The following is an 18,181-nucleotide window of genomic DNA, read 5'->3' on the forward strand; positions in this document are numbered from 1 at the left end:
AGGATCATGTTCTGTCATCCCCACAGCCTCTCATCCAGGATCATGTTCTGTCATCCCCACAGCCTCTCATCCAGGATCATGTTCTATCCTCCCACAGCCTCTCATACAGGATCATGTTCTATCCTCCCACAGCCTCTCATACAGGATCATGTTCTATCCTCCTCACAGCCTATCATACAGGATCATGTTCTGTCACCCTCACAGCCTCTCATACAGGATCATGTTCTGTCATCCTCAAGCCTCTCATACAAGATCATGTTCTGTCATCCCCACAGCCTCTCATACAGGATCATGTTCTGTCATCCCCACAGCCTCTCATCCAGGATCATGTTCTATCCTCCCCACAGCCTCTCATACAGGATCATGTTCTATCCTCCCACAGCCTCTCATACAGGATCATGTTCTATCCTCCTCACAGCCTCTCATACAGGATCATGTTCTATCCTCCTCACAGCCTCTCATACAGTATCATGTTCTATCCTCCCCACAGCCTCTCATACAAGATCCTGTTCTGTCACCCTCACAGCCTATCATACAGGTTCATGTTCTGTCATCCTCACAGCCTCTCATACAGGTTCATGTTCTATCCTCCTCACAGCCTCTCATACAGGATCATGTTCTATCCTCCTCACAGCCTCTCATACAGGATCATGTTCTGTCATCCCCACAGCCTCTCATACAGGATCATGTTCTGTCATCCCCACAGCCTCTCATACAGGATCATGTTCTGTCATCCCCACAGCCTATCATATAGGATCATGTTCTGTCATCCCCACAGCCTATCATATAGGATCATGTTCTATCCTCCTCACAGCCTCTCATACAGGATCATGTTCTATCCTCCCACAGCCTCTCATACAGGATCATGTTCTATCCTCCTCACAGCCTCTCATACAGGATCATGTTCTATCCTCCCCACAGCCTCTCATACAGGATCATGTTCTGTCATCCCCACAGCCTCTCATACAGGATCATGTTCTGTCAAAAGTGAATTTTTTTTTCTGCTGTGACCTCATAAGTTGTGTCTAGTTTTATTCCGCTGTGTGAGACAAGACAGTGAAATAACATCTGTTTCCTCCTGATGACTGGCTGCTTGTACAATATTCTATTTGCAGAATAATCTAATGACGTATTCCCAAGCCTCTGCCTGAGTGGGGAGGGAGCGCAGTTGGGACAAAGTTTGACCACCACTGATATGATAATGCTGCAGATAGAACAGGAGCCCAACAGTTACCCACCCTTACACTGGGCCAGATGCACTAAGCTTCAAGTGATAAAATGGAGAGTGATAAACAACCAACCAATCAGCTCCTGTCTGACCTTTTTCAAACACAGTCTGTGACATGACGCTGGACTAATTTGTTCTCAAAATGGGCAAAACCATGTGCACTGCAGGTGGGGCAGATGAAACATGCGCAGAGAGAGTTAGATTTGGGTGAGTTGTTTTGTTTCTGTGCAGGGTAAATACTGGCTGCTTTATTCTTACACAGCAATTTACATTTTAGCTTGAACACACCCCACCAAAATGTAAGTCTCTCTGCACTTGTTACGTCTGCCCCACCAGCAGTGCAGCATGGTTTTGCCCATTTTGAGAACAAATTAGCCCTGCAATCAGGTCTGAATTAGGCCCCATGTACCCTGTTGAAGGCCGAAAGCGTCAGATTGTGCCCCCAGTAGCGGGTGTGTTCATGACACAGGAGTAGGTGAGATGGGGTGCGTCATCTGTTCGTACATGACCCCAAATGCTTTCTTATTTTGTTTGGTCTGTCTCAGCTCCAAGCAGGTTTACGCTCCCTATAATCCCTGCGCTGTTACAGGACTATAATATACTGCTAGTAAGCCAGAGGCCAAGACTGAAGTCCTGTCCCTGCCAAAGTATTTTATCATTTTCCAAACATCCTCTAGGTGTTTCCAGCTCGCCTGATGAACTGAACAAGTACGATCCAGCGGAGGAAGAGCTGCGCGCTGAAATGGAAGAGGACAAGAAGAGGTACGTTAGCACTGAGGGGTTGTGGGGAAACACGGACAGGTCACCACATGTACGCTTAGGAATTGTGTTTAACCAAACCACATGCATCGTACTAGGCACAGACAGGGCCTTACTCAGTGGCTGGACGCACATCTCACGTCACCCAGTACTTTTTGCCCGATCCTGATAACCAATAACATTGGTGACCATGGGTCCCATTGAAGCCGCCTCCCTCTGCGCTGTGGGAACAGGCAGTCAGAGGGAGGACCAATCTGGCTGAAGCCTGGCTACGTGTGGTCCTGCCCTCCTCTCTCTCCCCCTCTCGTCTTATGACACACGAGTGTCAATTGCAGCCACTCTCACACTTCCGATTGGTTGGCACCACCAGACTGGATCATGTTCATCATTTATTTATTGTATTTTGTTAGGTTTTAATAAAAGATTTGGATTTCATTTATTAGTCTCTTGTTATAGTTATAGTAACATCCCTAAACAAAGAGGGAGCTTAATGTATTTGTCATGTACGCTCTCTGATTGGTGCGGACCCCACCAGCTGTACCAGTAGCAGATGCCCTATCTATGCCGATACTTATGGTATATTGCTAATAATGGGCCTGAGTCATAGTCGGGTGCTGCCATGTCCTTATCTTGTGCCGGTCTAGCGGAGGCTACGTTATGCCCTGACTGATACAAAGCCTTGCGAATGTGCAAGGACCTAGACGTAGTCATCGGTTACACCATGGTCACTTACACTGACCCCATGATAGGGGCAGACTTTACCATCAGAGTCACAACACTTCCATCAGTCACCTCTTTGTACGCCTGAATAGTCTCCTCCTGCTCCCTGCCCAGGAATTGTGACCATGCTTGTGTGCGTACACAGAGCCTGCTTCGTACCCAATCACAGCATTTACGATTATCGATAGGCCCTGCATTCCCATGGTACACTGTGCGCATGTGTGAGCCATCCGTGTAAAGACAGCCAGCGATGGCTGCTTGCAGGGTGATTGTCACCCTGCAGCAGTTTGTTGGGAGTTCCCCAGAAAAGGCAGACGTTCGCCGGCCGTCGGGAGGGAGCGCCGCTGACATCATCAGCAGCCTCCATCCCGGGGCCATCGCAGCACTGCGAACAGAGGACGCATGCTGTGCAACTTCTTTGTGGCTTAAGGTGCGCACGCACTAGAATGAATTTTTTTGCTGATTGGCCTGAAAAATCAGTCGATTTGTACTGATAATCGATTGAATGCGCGCTCCCGCGGATCTTTTGCTAAATCTTCTGATCTTACATGCTGCATGACCGATCAGAAGATTTAGCGAAAGATCCATAGGAACGCACGTGGGGTCTTAAGAGGAAAAAAAGATTTCAAGGCTAAGTTATGTGCACATCTTAAGATCTTTCTAGTGTGTGGGCACTTTTAGACACATGCAGCTGAAACACATGGACCATTTGCCTGTAATAGCATTGTCTTCGTCTCGGAATCAGACCCGATTGGTGACATTTAATAGGAAGCGATTTTTTGTCATTTTTAAACTTGCACTTTTTAAAATCGCATTTTTTGCCCTGAATTCACATATTTAATTAGGTGTGTATTCCGGGTGAAAAAGTGCAATAATGTGCGATTTTTAGTCATTAAAATGTGCGATTTTTAGTCATGAAAATGTGCGAATTTGAGGAAATGTGTGATTTTTTAGTCATGAAAATGTGCGAATTTGTGTTAAAAAGAAGAGAAAAAAAAATGGCGTGAGATCCCCCTCTTGAGCAGAACCAGCCCCGGGCTCATTGAGCCGGACCTGGTTCCAAAATTACAGGGAACAAAAAATCTGGGGGTCCCCCATATTTAGAAACCAGGTCCGGCTCAGTGAGGCCGGCGCTGGTTATGCTCACGCCATTTTTTTTTTTTTTTTTAAATTAACTTTTACACATTTTTTAAGACAGGATCATGCAAATTTGCCTGTCAGAACCTTGTCTGCATGTGTGGCGATTTTTAGTAACAATTCCCATTTTCGCATCTCAATAAATATGCGATTTGTATACTTTATAATGGGAAAACATCTGGATGCGAGTTCCGGCGCGACTAAAACTTGCCGCAAAATCGGCGGTTTTGCAGTTTTTCGCATCTCATTAAATAGGTGAATTTGGGAAAAAGTGCGATTTCGGAAGTTTTTGGCGAAAAAAATTGCAAAAATCACATTTTCGCATCTCATTAAACGTCCCCCTTTATCTTTACTATTCTGACCCTTCCCATTGTCTTCTAGGTACAAAGTACATTTCAGTCGCCTGAAAGGTCTGAAGACTGAGATCGAACACCTGCAGTTACTCCTGGAAAAGGCGAAGGTCAAACTACAGAAGGACTTTGAGGAGTGGTGGTTGGAGAAGGCCTCCACCTTACAGGTACAACTCCTCTATACAACCCTTCCACTGCATACGCCGGAGAATATGAAAAAGTGCCCGACCATAACATAAAACCCAAAACAGTAGAACCACCTACGGTTGTGCCGAGTAAGCTTTGATGTGAGCATCCTAAAGCGCTCTTGTATTTGAAAGATGCCTTTATATGTGTATCCACCACTTATTTAACGTAAGCTTCATGTAAGCCTCCGTTGCTAAAATACATGCACCAAAGGTGAACCCATAGAAGCTACGCATCAGGAATCCATAGAACCATATGGGATTCCATCCTTTAAGAACTGTTTATGTAATGTTGGACTTCAATTTGATTATTAGACCTTCCACACTATAAGGTCCTTCTGTATATTTTTTCCTTTTCATGTGCGAGAAATCTGCATCACGTCGTTAAAAGATCGTTAGTTTTTGGATTCTGAAATTGCGCGTATGTATACTTGATACATTTACCCACATAGTCGGCGCAACCTTAGGTGGTTCTACTCTTTTTGGTTTTGTGTATTCATTTGATGTGTTTGGCGACACATCTTGTATTTCCACCATAGTTGCCGCCCACGGCGCAGTGTTCTCTGTTTTATTCTTTATTGTCCGACCATAACATGTTCTCTTCTTCCCGCAGAAGCAGCCAGAGGCGGTAATGAGTAGCGCTCCATCTTCTGTCCTACAGCACTCTCACAGGTAACCCAGCAAGCGTGCCGCTAATCCCTGAGCGGTCCATCCGGAATCCGCATTATTAGATATATGGGTCTTTATACCTATATTTCCCAAACCCAGACCTCTAACATCTAGGTTTTAAGAATATTCTTGATTGAGTACACATTTTAAATCAATATGCCTGAGATACTGAAGGGTAAATTTACTAAGGTGGGATGTTGCTATTGGCAACCAATCAGATTCTACTTCTTATTTAATTAGCGCCTTCTAAAAGATAATAGGTAGAAACTGATTTGTTGCCCATAGCAACATTCCATCTTCAATAGAACTCTCATCTTAGTAAATTTAGCCCTGAGTCACCTGTGCTCAAGCATGGATAACCTGGAGTCTCAGCTTGCCTTGAGGACCAAGTTTGGGAAACACTGTGGCCTAAGGGTTCTTTATGTACATTATGTGGATTATCACATTGGCCCTTATTCTGATCGGTGCGGCCCGATCAGAATATGCGGCCGCAACCGTGCAGGCGAATCCCCGCCTTTCATACGGATCGCCACCTGCCGTCCGTACGCGGATATGTGGCGATCCGCATGAAATTGGACGGGGATACGCCTCCTCCGTCTTGGGAGCTGCCCCTGCATTCGATGGTCGCCGAACATCGAATGCAGGGCCGCACGCTCCACCAGGTCCCGCAACACAAGACCACACGGACACTTGTCCGTGTGAAATCATGTATGGGGGCGGGCAGCTGACATCCGGCGATGTCAGATACCCGCCCCGTACCCACGCGTCACGGCCTCATTACCATGCATACGCCCCGCGTTTGCATGGGAACGCCCATGAAACGGGGGGCGTATGCATAGGGTAATGAGGCTAAGTAGCCCCTCACGCCCCTCTACGCCCCCTGTGCGGCGTATAAAGAATCCGTGCGGCGAAATCGCCTGCACATGCGCAGAGTGACCTCTGCACATGCGCAGACGATCAACATCGGCGGTCCGTCCGCATGCGGGAATATCCGCACCGATCAGAATAAGGGCCATTATGAGGTTCCAGTTTCGGCTTGGAGTTCATGCTGTTGGCGTGAAAAACTTTTACAGGGGATTCCGGGAGGTGGCAGCATACTGTGTCTTATTGAGGTTATTTACTTATTACCAGTTATTTATATAGTGCAAACATATTCCGCAGCGCTGTACAGAGAGTATTAGAACATTCACATCCGTCCCTGCCCCAGTGGAGCTTACAATCTATATTCCTTACAACATGTACACGCACACAGATATTTTAGGGTTCATTTGTTGGGAACCAATTACCCTACCGGTATATTTTTGGATTGTGTGAGGAAACCGGAGTACCCGGAGGAAACCCACGCAAATACGGTGAGAATATACAAACTACGCACAGTTAGGGCCCTGGTGGGACTGGAACCCATGACCTCAGTACTATGATGCAGTAATGGCATTACACCGTCCGTACTGCCCCGTATATATAACACATGGTGGGAATAGAACCCATAACCTCAGTGCTGTGAGGCAGTAATGCTAACCATTACACCATCCGTACTGCCCCGTATATATAACACATGGTGGGAATCGAACCCATGACCTCAGTGCTGTGAGGCAGTAATGCTAACCATTACATCGTCCGTACTGCCCCGTATATATAACACATGGTGGGGATAGAACCCATGACCTCAGTGCTGTGAGGCAGTAATGCTAACTATTACACCATCCGTACTGCCCCGTATATATAACACATGGTGGGAATAGAACCCATGACCTCAGCGCTGTGAGGCGGTAATGCTAACCATAACACCATCCGTACTGCCCCGTATATATAACACATGGTGGGGATAGAACCCATGACCTCAGCGCTGTGACGCAATAATGTAACCATTACACGTCCGTACTGCCCCGTATATATAACACATGGTGGGAAAAGAACCCATGACCTCAGTGCTGTGAGACAGTAATGTAACCATTACACCATCCGTACTGCCCCGTATATATAACACATGGTGGGGATAGAACCCATGACCTCAGTGCTGTGAGGCAGTAATGCTAACTATTACACCATCCGTACTTCCCCGTATATATAACACATGGTGGGAATAGAACCCATGACCTCAGTGCTGTGAGGCGGTAATGCTAACCATAACACCATCCGTACTGCCCTGTATATATAACACATGGTGGGGATAGAACCCATGACCTCAGTGCTGTGAGGCAGTAATGCTAACCATTACACCATCCGTACTGCCCTGTATATATAACACATGGTGGGGATAGAACCCATGACCTCAGTGCTGTGAGGCAGTAATGCTATAACCATCACACCATCCGTACTGAGGTTCTGTTCCACGTTCCCATGTTATGCTGTCGGGAACCTGGACACAACTGGATCACACAGGAATAAGGAGGGATAGGCAGTGTGTGATGGGCACTATATTAACCAGCATAGAGCTCGGGCGTCAGCTTCCACAGAACACTGACTTTATTGTCGCCCAGAGAGAATGGTAGGAGCCTGATCTATGTGCCATAGTTTATGGCACACTTTGTGGAGAATGACATGACGTTCCCCTTAGAGGCCTGACACCTAAGGCTGAGCATTGCGGCACAGCAATAAACCTGTCGCCTGCTTAGTTTTCCCAGGCAGCAGTCACACGGGTTCTTTGCAGATGTTGCCTGTATTCCTCCCTGGTCCTGTCTGACCTGTGCAGTCAGGGAACACACAGACCAGGCTCTTGCCTCTCCTCCCCCAGCACTGGCCACTGGGGCAGTCTGTATGCCGATGTGACAGGGAATGTGAATGTGAGCAGCTGTTTTCACTACAGCCTGGAAAGGCCTCAAAATGTCTGGTAATCAGATTTCCAGCGAGCTGCGTCCGTGCTTTGTGCTGGGATAGGGTTACGCTTGGATGTTCTGCGGACTCATGTGCAGGTGCTTGTCGCCATGTCAGCACCACATCACACAGCATTATAGTCTATAAAGCACAGCAATGTGTAATTACAGCCCTATAGCAGTATATATTATAGTATATACTATACAGAGCTTTTACTGTGAGGCCGCAGATTACATACTAACAGCACAGTCTATGTGTGATAGGTATTCACAGCCTACTGAGTCATGTACAAAGGCCCTTATTCAGATCTGATCGCAGTACAAATTTGTTGCCAAAATGGGCAAAACCATGTGCACTGCAGGTGGGGCAGATGTAACGTATAGAGAGAGTTAGATTTAGGTGAGTTATTTTGTTTCTGTGCAGGGTAAATACTGGCTGCATTATTTTTACACTGCAGTTTAGATTTCAGTTTCAACATACCCCACCCAAATGTAACTCTCTCTGCACATGTTACATCTGCCCCACCTGCAGTGCTCATGGTTTTGCCCATTTTGACCACAGATTTGTACTGCGATCAGATCTAAATAAGGGCCAATGAACACCCTTCCCACCAGACTGTTGGACATACAGATTCCGGTCAGACATTGCCTCTAGGCAAGTATAACTGTTCAGGTATTCAATGGAGAATAAATATAATTATCTATAATACCCTTTCAATCTCTTATATATTTAGCCAGATCTGTCACTCATCCCCTCTGTGTATAATGTTCCCGCCCAGCGTTCTACACAAACCCGCCCCCCCTAGGGAAAAGACCAGTGTTATACACACCACCACCCCCTTGACATCACCTTCCCCCGCCCAGCCAGGGCTACAGTACACACCCACCATTACTCCACAGCCACCAGGTGAGCGGCAGGTCTGTCCGCACCCCCCCCCCCCTGCCAGCACACACACCCCCCGCGACCCCCCCTCCCGCGATTCACGCCCATTCCCTCCAGACTAGAACAGATACACGCCCTTACCCCAGACTAGAACACACACAGGCTTTTCCCTCCAGACTAGAACAGATACACGCCCTTCCCCCAGACTAGAACACATTTACGTACTTCCCAAAGACTAGAAAACATGCAGGCCCTTTCCCCAGACTAGAACACATGTAAGCCCTTCCCCCAGACTAGAACACATGTAAGCCCTTCCCCCAGACTAGAACACATGCAAACCCTTCCGCCAGACTAGAACACATGCAAACCCTTCCGCCAGACTAGAACACATGCAAACCCTTCCGCCAAACTAGAACACATGCAAACCCTTCCGCCAGACTAGAACACATGCAAACCCTTCCGCCAGACTAGAACACATGCAAACCCTTCCGCCAAACTAGAACACATGCAAACCCTTCCGCCAGACTAGAACACATGCAAACCCTTCCGCCAGACTAGAACACATGCAAACACTACCCCCAGACTAGAACACATGCAAACCCTACCCCCAGACTAGAACACATGCAAACCCTTCCGCCAGACTAGAACACATGCAAACCCTACCCCCAGACTAGAACACATGCAAACCCTACCCCCAGACTAGAACACATGCAAACCCTTCCGCCAGACTAGAACACATGCAAACCCTTCCGCCAGACTAGAACACATGCAAACCCTTCCGCCAGACTAGAACACATGCAAACCCTTCCGCCAGACTAGAACACATGCAAACCCTTCCGCCAAACTAGAACACATGCAAACCCTTCCGCCAGACTAGAACACATGCAAACCCTTCCGCCAGACTAGAACACATGCAAACCCTTCCGCCAAACTAGAACACATGCAAACCCTTCCGCCAGACTAGAACACATGCAAACCCTTCCGCCAGACTAGAACACATGCAAACACTACCCCCAGACTAGAACACATGCAAACCCTACCCCCAGACTAGAACACATGCAAACCCTTCCGCCAGACTAGAACACATGCAAACCCTACCCCCAGACTAGAACACATGCAAACCCTACCCCCAGACTAGAACACATGCAAACCCTTCCGCCAGACTAGAACACATGCAAACTCTTCCGCCAGACTAGAACACATGCAAACCCTTCCGCCAGACTAGAACACATGCAAACCCTTCCGCCAGACTAGAACACATGCAAACCCTTCCGCCAGACTAGAACACATGCAAACCCTTCCGCCAGACTAGAACACATGCAAACCCTTCCACCAGACTAGAACACATGCAAACCCTACCCCCAGACTAGAACACATGCAAACCCTACCCCCAGACTAGAATAAACGATCAGGTTCATGCAGTTAGTCATACCTCCCCTATAATTCATCACCCATCAATTAGTCTCCTAGACATTCTGGATAAAGGTGGCCACACACTAGTGCGATTTCGTCCCTTTTCATCTGATTTTGATGCATCGGGCAGAGAAAACGGATGAAAAGTGTCTAATTGTATATGTGTATTAGCTCCGATTTGATCCGCGGCCCTGTGCAGGTCCACTAGTGGTTAGGTTTAGGGTCAGGCTGTGAGGAAGGGTGGTGTGGGACGGATTAGGGTTAGGCTACTGCAAGGGAAGGTTAGGGTAAGGGGGTAGGGGAAGCGGGTTAGTACACTTACAGAGCCGACTCTACGTATCGAGATGCCGGGGTCGGTCTTTTGACTATCGGCGTCCTGTCCACCGGGTATCATATGTACCCCATTGTAATGAGGATTTTTACTGGAGAACATCACAAGAGCTGCAGTAGAAATAACCAACGCATTGGCTTGATAGCAAGTAGCTCCTGGTTGGATGGCTTGTCCAATCCGGAGTTGTCTCTCATTGTACCAACGGTCACAGCTCTCCAATCGCACTTTTGAAACTCTCCATCAGATCTTCCCATCAGTTATGCAGATGATACAGCTTTCACAATGGTGATGCCAATGCAAGAGGACACTCATTAATGTAGAAATCAGTTGTGTGACCGCCCACTATCCCCCTCCTCCCATTGCCAGTGACGGAAAATCCCTTTAACTAGATTTTATCCAAAATAAAGCTGCACATTTCTCCTCCTCTGCAGCGAGAGAAATGTAGACTGCGGGGAGCCGGGCTCATGGCAGGGAGCTGTCTGCCAGGGAGAGGCCACATGTACTTGTAACGTTTCTCCTATCTCATGTACTTCCCACACTAAAGAGCTTGTTCGTTAAATGAATTACTAATCTGTTAGTTCCATTATGGTGTGCGCTGTAACGCGTCTGTTCACACTAGGTCAGCGGATTTGAAAGGCGAGATCCTAGCTCCAAGATCCACTGTAAAAGTCTCCTTCCCCAGCCCGACAATGGCAATCCACTTAACAGATGTGTAACTGAAGCCGCAGGCCACATGAGGGTAGCGGAACCACCAGGAACACAGGGATTCAGCAAGAAAGAGTTACCACTCGCTCTCTGCTGTGGTGTTAATTAGCTGACATTACATACTGTTCTTATGTTATATCCTTCTAATCCCGGAGATTAGACCTGACGTTCCCGTTCCCCTGTTGTATGCGAAGCAGCTGTCTACTTTTGATTCTTCTAAAAGGGAAATCATCATGTAGGAGAACACAAAAGCAGTGTTGGAACGATACTTTGTAAGACCAGAATGGCGCCCCTCTGTGGCAGTTCCGCTGAAACGAGCATCCAGGAGGTTCTGCCAGGACCTTCCTTAGACTCCTCAATGGTTATGACTCTAGATGGACAACTAAAAATGAATTTATCTACGTACATCTGTATTTGCGGAATAGAAATTAAGTGAAAGGTAGAGGAATAACGTTGTCCAGGGCTCCCACCTTGTCTGAAGTCCTGGATTTACACTTTGTGAGCGAATAGGATGCTTGGTGCAGACGAGCCGCACGGACTAGCCCGTAGAGAGGGACTATCTGGAGCAATTTGAGTGACATTATATGAGGACCCATCCGCAAGGTTTTTTATCATACATTTATACAATGGGCCCAATTCAGATAAAACTTGCAGCAGCCAGTGTTCCGTTAAGAGTGAAATCCCGCCTTGCCAATCAATATGCACGCGGTGTGAATGATGTGTATGGCTACGTGTCCATTCTCAGCTGTGCAAATATGTCCAAAACCCTTTGTACCAGGCTCACCTTCGACTGTTTTTTTAAATTGGGCACAAGTCATGGCACGTACCGCGTAGCCCTGGACTTACTCAGCGGCGCAATGGATAAAGTCTCATCTGGCCTGAAGCTGACGTCGCACACCCTCCCCTAAAATGCTCAGGCACGCCTACCATTTACCTGGACACTCCCAGCGGTTTTTTAGCACTCCCACTAAATGTCCTATTTCCACCCCCCACACGCCTACTTCCTGTCAGTCACCTTGTGAACGGCTTGCGTATAGAAAAAGTAGCAGGACTTTATCGCAGCACGGCGTTGCCCATGCATACTGCGAACCGTGCGCATGTGCTGTCTATCGATAATCGTCTGGCATGCAAATTTGCAGCTGGGCACACAGGTCTGAATCGGAACCAATGAACAAGACAATTTATTGGACAGGCTAAAGACATTTTTCGTTGCAATCCGCTAAATGAAAACCGAGGTTGTTTGTTAAATTAGCATATTTTGTGTGGCTGCTGGGGCAGTGGGTGGTAGAAGTAACCTTGGATGGTGCCGAACAATATAGTGGCCTCATCCAGTGACAGAAACTAAGTGATCCCATGCTGTATCCTCAGTCCCTTCGGTCGTGGCACTACACAGGAATGCAGCAGCCTGTCTCAGTGACTCGCTGCATTACTGCCCATGGACAGGGATGGTGTGCAGCTCTGTGACCTATAACATTACGTTACCGTGCTGCTATATGTAGGGTCAGACCCAGCTCTGGCTGTATTGGGCTACGTGGTATGACATATCTGAGCTAGGCCATGAGCGGGTGCACTTCTATACCAGATTACTAGAACCTCAAGACCATGGTATGAAATAACTGAGCTAGGCCATGAGCGGGTGCACTTCTATACCAAATTACTACAGCCTCAGGACCACGTATGACATAACTGAGCTAGGCCATGAGCGGGTGCAGTTCTATACCAGATTACTAGAGCCTCAAGACCACGGTGTGACATAACTGAGCTAGGCCATGAGCGGGTGCACTTGTATACCAGATTACTAGATCCTCAAGACCATGGTATGACATAACTGAGCTAGGCCATGAGCGGGTGCACTTCTATACCAGATTACTAGATCCTCAAGACCATGGTATGACATATCTGAGCTAGGCCATGAGCGGGTGCACTTCTATACCAGATTACTAGAACCTCAAGACCATGGTATGACATATCTGAGCTAGGCCATAAGCGGGTGCACTTCTATACCAGATTACTAGAACCTCAAGACCATGGTATGAAATAACTGAGCTAGGCCATGAGCGGGTGCACTTCTATACCAAATTACTACAGCCTCAGGACCACGTATGACATAACTGAGCTAGGCCATGAGCGGGTGCAGTTCTATACCAGATTACTAGAGCCTCAAGACCACGGTGTGACATAACTGAGCTAGGCCATGAGCGGGTGCAGTTCTATACCAGATTACTAGATCCTCAAGACCATGGTATGACATAACTGAGCTAGGCCATGAGCGGGTGCACTTCTATACCAGATTACTAGAGCCTCAAGACCACGGTGTGACATAACTGAGCTAGGCCATGAGCGGGTGCACTACTATACCAGATTACTAGATCCTCAAGACCATGGTATGACATAACTGAGCTAGGCCATGAGCGGGTGCACTTCTATACCAGATTACTAGAACCTCAAGACCACGGTACGACATAACTGAGCTAGGCCATGAGCTGGTGCACTACTATACCAGATGACTAGATCCTCAAGACCATGGTATGAAATAACTGAGCTAGGCCATGAGCCGGTGCACTTCTATACCACATTACTAGAGCCCAAAGACCACGGTGTGACATAACTGAGCTAGGCCATGAGCGGGTGCACTTCTATACCAGACTACTAGAGCCTAAAGACCATGGTATGACATAACTGAGCAAGGCCATGAGCGGGTGCACTTCTATACCAGATTACTAGATCCTCAAGACCATGGTATGACATAACTGAGCTAGGCCATGAGCGGGTGCACTTCTATACCAGATTACTAGATCCTCAAGACCATGGTATGACATAACTGAGCTAGGCCATGAGCGGGTGCAGTTCTATACCACATTACTAGAACCTCAAGACCACGGTATGACATAACTGAGCTAGGCCATGAGCGGGTGCACTTCTATACCAGATTACTAGAGCCTCAAGACCATGGTATGACATAACTGAGCTAGGCCATGAGCGGGTGCAGTTCTATACCACATTACTAGAACCTCAAGACCATGGTATGACATAACTGAGCTAGGCCATGAGCGTGTGCACTTCTATACCAGATTACTAGAGCCTCAAGACCAATGTATGACCTAACTGAGCTAGGCCATGAGCGGGTGCACTTCTATACCAGATTACTAGAACCTCAAGACCATGGTATGACATAACTGAGCTAGGCCATGAGCGGGTGCTCTTCTATAACAGATTACTAGAGCCTCAAGACCATGGTATGATATAACTGAGCTAGGCCATGAGCGGGTGCACTTCTATACCAGATTACTAGAGCCTCAAGACCAAGGTATGACCTAACTGAGCTAGGCCATGAGTGGGTGCACTTCTATACCAGATTACTAGAGGCTCAAGACCACGGTATGACAACTGAGCTAGGCCATGAGCGGGTGCACTTCTATACCAGATTACTAGAGCCTCAAGACCAAGGTATGACCTAACTGAGCTAGGCCATGAGCGGGTGCACTTCTATACCAGATTACTAGAGACTCAAGACCACGGTATGACATAACTGAGCTAGGCCATGAGCGGGTGCAGTTCTATACCAGATTACTAGAGCCTCAAGACCATGGTATGAAATAACTGAGCTAGGTCATGAGCGGGTGCTCTTCTATACCAGATTACTAGAGTCTCAGGACCATGGTATGACATAACTGAGCTAGGCCATGAGCGGGTGCAGTTCTATACCAGATTAATAGAGCCTCAAGACCATGGTATGACATAACTGAGCTAGGCCATGAGCGGGTGCTCTTATACCAGATTACTAGAGCCTCAAGACCATGGTATGACATAACTGAGCTAGGCCATGAGCGGGTGCACTTCTATACCAGATTACTAGAGCCTCAAGACCATGGTATGATATTACTGAGCTAGGCCATGAGCGGGTGCTCTTCTATACCAGATTACTAGAGTTTCAGGACCATGGTATGACATAACTGAGCTAGGCCATGAGCGGGTGCACTTCTATACCAGATTACTAGAGCCTCAGGACCATGGTATGATATAACTGAGCTAGGCCATGAGCAGGAGCACTTCTTTACCAGATTACTAGAGCCTCAAGACCACGGTATGACATAACTGAGCTAGGCCATGAGCGGGTGCAGTTCTATACCAGATTACTAGAACCTCAAGACCATGGTATGACATAACTGAGCTAGGCCATGAGCGGGTGCAGTTCTATACCACATTACTAGAGCCTCAAGACCACGGTATGACATAACTGAGCTAGGCCATGAGCCGGTGCACTTCTATACCACATTAGTAGAGCCTCAAGACCACGGTATGACATAATTTAGCTAGGCCATGAGCGGGTGCACTTCTATACCAGATTACTAGAGCCTCAGGACCATGGTATGATATAACTGATTTTTGCCATGAGCGGGTGCTCTTCTATACCAGATTACTAGAACCTCAAGACCATGGTGTAACATAACTGAGCTAGGCCATGAGCGGGTGCACTTCTATACCAGATTACTAGAGCCTCAGGACCATAGTATGATATAACTGAGCTAGGCCATGAGCCAGTGCACTTCTATACCACATTACTAGAGCCTCAGGACCACGGTATGACATAACTGAGCTAGGCCATGAGCCGGTGCACTTCTATACCAGATTACTAGAGCCCCAAGACCATGGTATGACATAACTGAGCTGGGCCATGAGCCGGTGCACTTCTATACCAGATTACTAGAGCCCCAAGACCACGGTATGACATAACTGAGCTAGGCCATGAGCAGGTGCAGTTCTATACCAGATTACTAGAGCCCCAAGACCACAGTATGACATAACTGAGCTAGGCCATTGGCGGGTACAGTTCTATACCAGATTACTAGAGCCTCAAGACCATGGTATGACATAACTGAGCTAGGCCATGAGCGGGGGCACTTCTATACCAGATTACTAGAGCCTCAAGACCACGGTATGACATAACTGAGCTAGGCCATGAGCGGGTGCACTTCAATACCAGATTACTAGATCCTCAGGACCACGTATGACATAACTGAGCTAGGCTATAAGCCGGTGCACTTCTATACCACATTACTAGAGCCTCAGGACCACGGTATGACATAACTGAGCTAGGCCATGAGCCGGTGCACTTCTATACCAGATTACTAGAGCCTCAAGACCATGGTATGACATAACTGAGCTATGCCATGAGTGTGAGCACTTCTATACCAGATTACTAGAGCCTCAAGACCATGGTATGACATAACTGAGCTAGGCCATGAGCGGGTGCAGTTCTATACTAGATTACTAGAGCCTCATGACCACGTATGACATAACTGAGCTAGGCCATGAGCGGGTGCACTTCTATACCAGATTACTAGAGCCCCAAGACCACGGTATGACATAACTGAGCTAGGCCATGAGCAGGTGCTCTTCTATACCAGATTACTAGAGCCTCAAGACCAATGTATGACCTAACTGAGCTAGGCCATGAGCGTGTGCAGTTCTATACCAGATTACTAGAGCCTCAAGACCACGGTATGACATAACTGAGCTAGGCCATGAGTGTGAGCACTTCTATACCAGATTACTAGAGCCCCAAGACCACGGTATGACATAACTGAGCTAGGCCATGAGCAGGTGCACTTCTATACCAGATTACTAGAGCCTCAGGACCACGTATGACATAACAGAGCTAGGCCATGAGCGGGTGCACTTCTATACCAGATTACTAGAGCCTCAGGACCACGGTATGACATAACTGAGCTAGGCCATGAGCGGGTGCACTTCTATTCCACATTAGTAGAGCCTCAAGACCATGGTATGACATAACTGAGCTAGGCCATGAGCGGGTGCAGTTCTATACCAGATTACTAGAGCCCCAAGACCATGGCATGACATAACTGAGCTAGGCCATGAGCGGGTGCAGTTCTATACCAGATTACTAGAGCCTCAAGACCATGGTATGACATAACTGAGCTAGGCCATGAGCCGGTGCACTTCTATACCAGATTACTAGAGCCTCAAGACCACGGTATGACATAACTGAGCTAGGCCATGAGCGGGTGCACTTCTATACCAGATTACTAGAGCCTCAGGTCCATGGCATGACATAACTGAGCTAGGCCATGAGCGGGTGCAGTTCTATACCAGATTACTAGAGCCTCAAGACCATGGTATGACATAACTGAGCTAGGCCATGAGCGGGGGCACTTCTATACCAGATTACTAGAGCCTCAAGACCACGGTATGACATAACTGAGCTAGGCCATGAGCGGGTGCAGTTCTATACCAGATTACTAGAGCCCCAAGACCATGGCATGACATAACTGAGCTAGGCCATGAGCGGGTGCAGTTCTATACCAGATTACTAGAGCCTCAAGACCATGGTATGACATAACTGAGCTAGGCCATGAGCCGGTGCACTTCTATACCAGATTACTAGAGCCTCAAGACCACGGTATGACATAACTGAGCTAGGCCATGAGCGGGTGCACTTCTATACCAGATTACTAGAGCCTCAGGTCCATGGCATGACATAACTGAGCTAGGCCATGAGCGGGTGCAGTTCTATACCAGATTACTAGAGCCTCAAGACCATGGTATGACATAACTGAGCTAGGCCATGAGCGGGTGCAGTTCTAAACCAGATTACTAGAGCCCCAAGACCACGGTATGACATAACTGAGCTAGGCCATGAGCGGGTGCACTTCTATACCAGGTTGTGCCTACAAGAGCGCAGGATGACATTAAGATAACTTTAAACTTTAAATTTGAATAACCTATAAATATAAATGCGTTTCTAATCCCAACTAAAGTTGTGGCGATGGCGACTGCAGGAATCCCCCCCCCCCCCCCCAGTCTGCACTCACAACTTCCTCTGCACACACAAATCACATTCTCCACAATGGACGTGATGAGGCAGCCATACACCTTCACTATAATAGCGCCGTGCAGCAAATGTCCCCTCGCAGTGCCCATGCCAGTCTGTGTTGCCATAGTCTATCTGCGTACATCTGCTCCC

General features: G+C 47.6%; 1 protein-coding gene across 2 annotated transcripts in view; it reads left to right on the forward strand.

Annotated features, from left to right (window-relative positions):
• Nucleotides 1-18,181, forward strand: part of KIF6 (kinesin family member 6) — a 253,176-nt gene that overhangs the window by 204,905 nt on the left and 30,090 nt on the right. Inside the window, exons 17-19 of one of the 2 annotated variants that reach the window (XM_083175408.1) lie at nt 1,906-1,990; nt 4,226-4,361; nt 4,993-5,051. In XM_083175408.1, coding sequence (XP_083031534.1) covers nt 1,906-1,990; nt 4,226-4,361; nt 4,993-5,051 — 280 coding nt within the window. Of the gene's footprint in view, nt 1-1,905; nt 1,991-4,225; nt 4,362-4,992; nt 5,052-18,181 lie in introns of those variants that run through there. The other variant, XR_014471556.1, reaches the window with a different exon arrangement.

The sequence above is a fragment of the Crinia signifera genome, chromosome 3 (genome assembly GCF_055691185.1).
Source record: "Crinia signifera chromosome 3, ASM5569118v1, whole genome shotgun sequence".
Classification (NCBI taxonomy): Eukaryota; Metazoa; Chordata; class Amphibia; order Anura; family Myobatrachidae; genus Crinia; species Crinia signifera.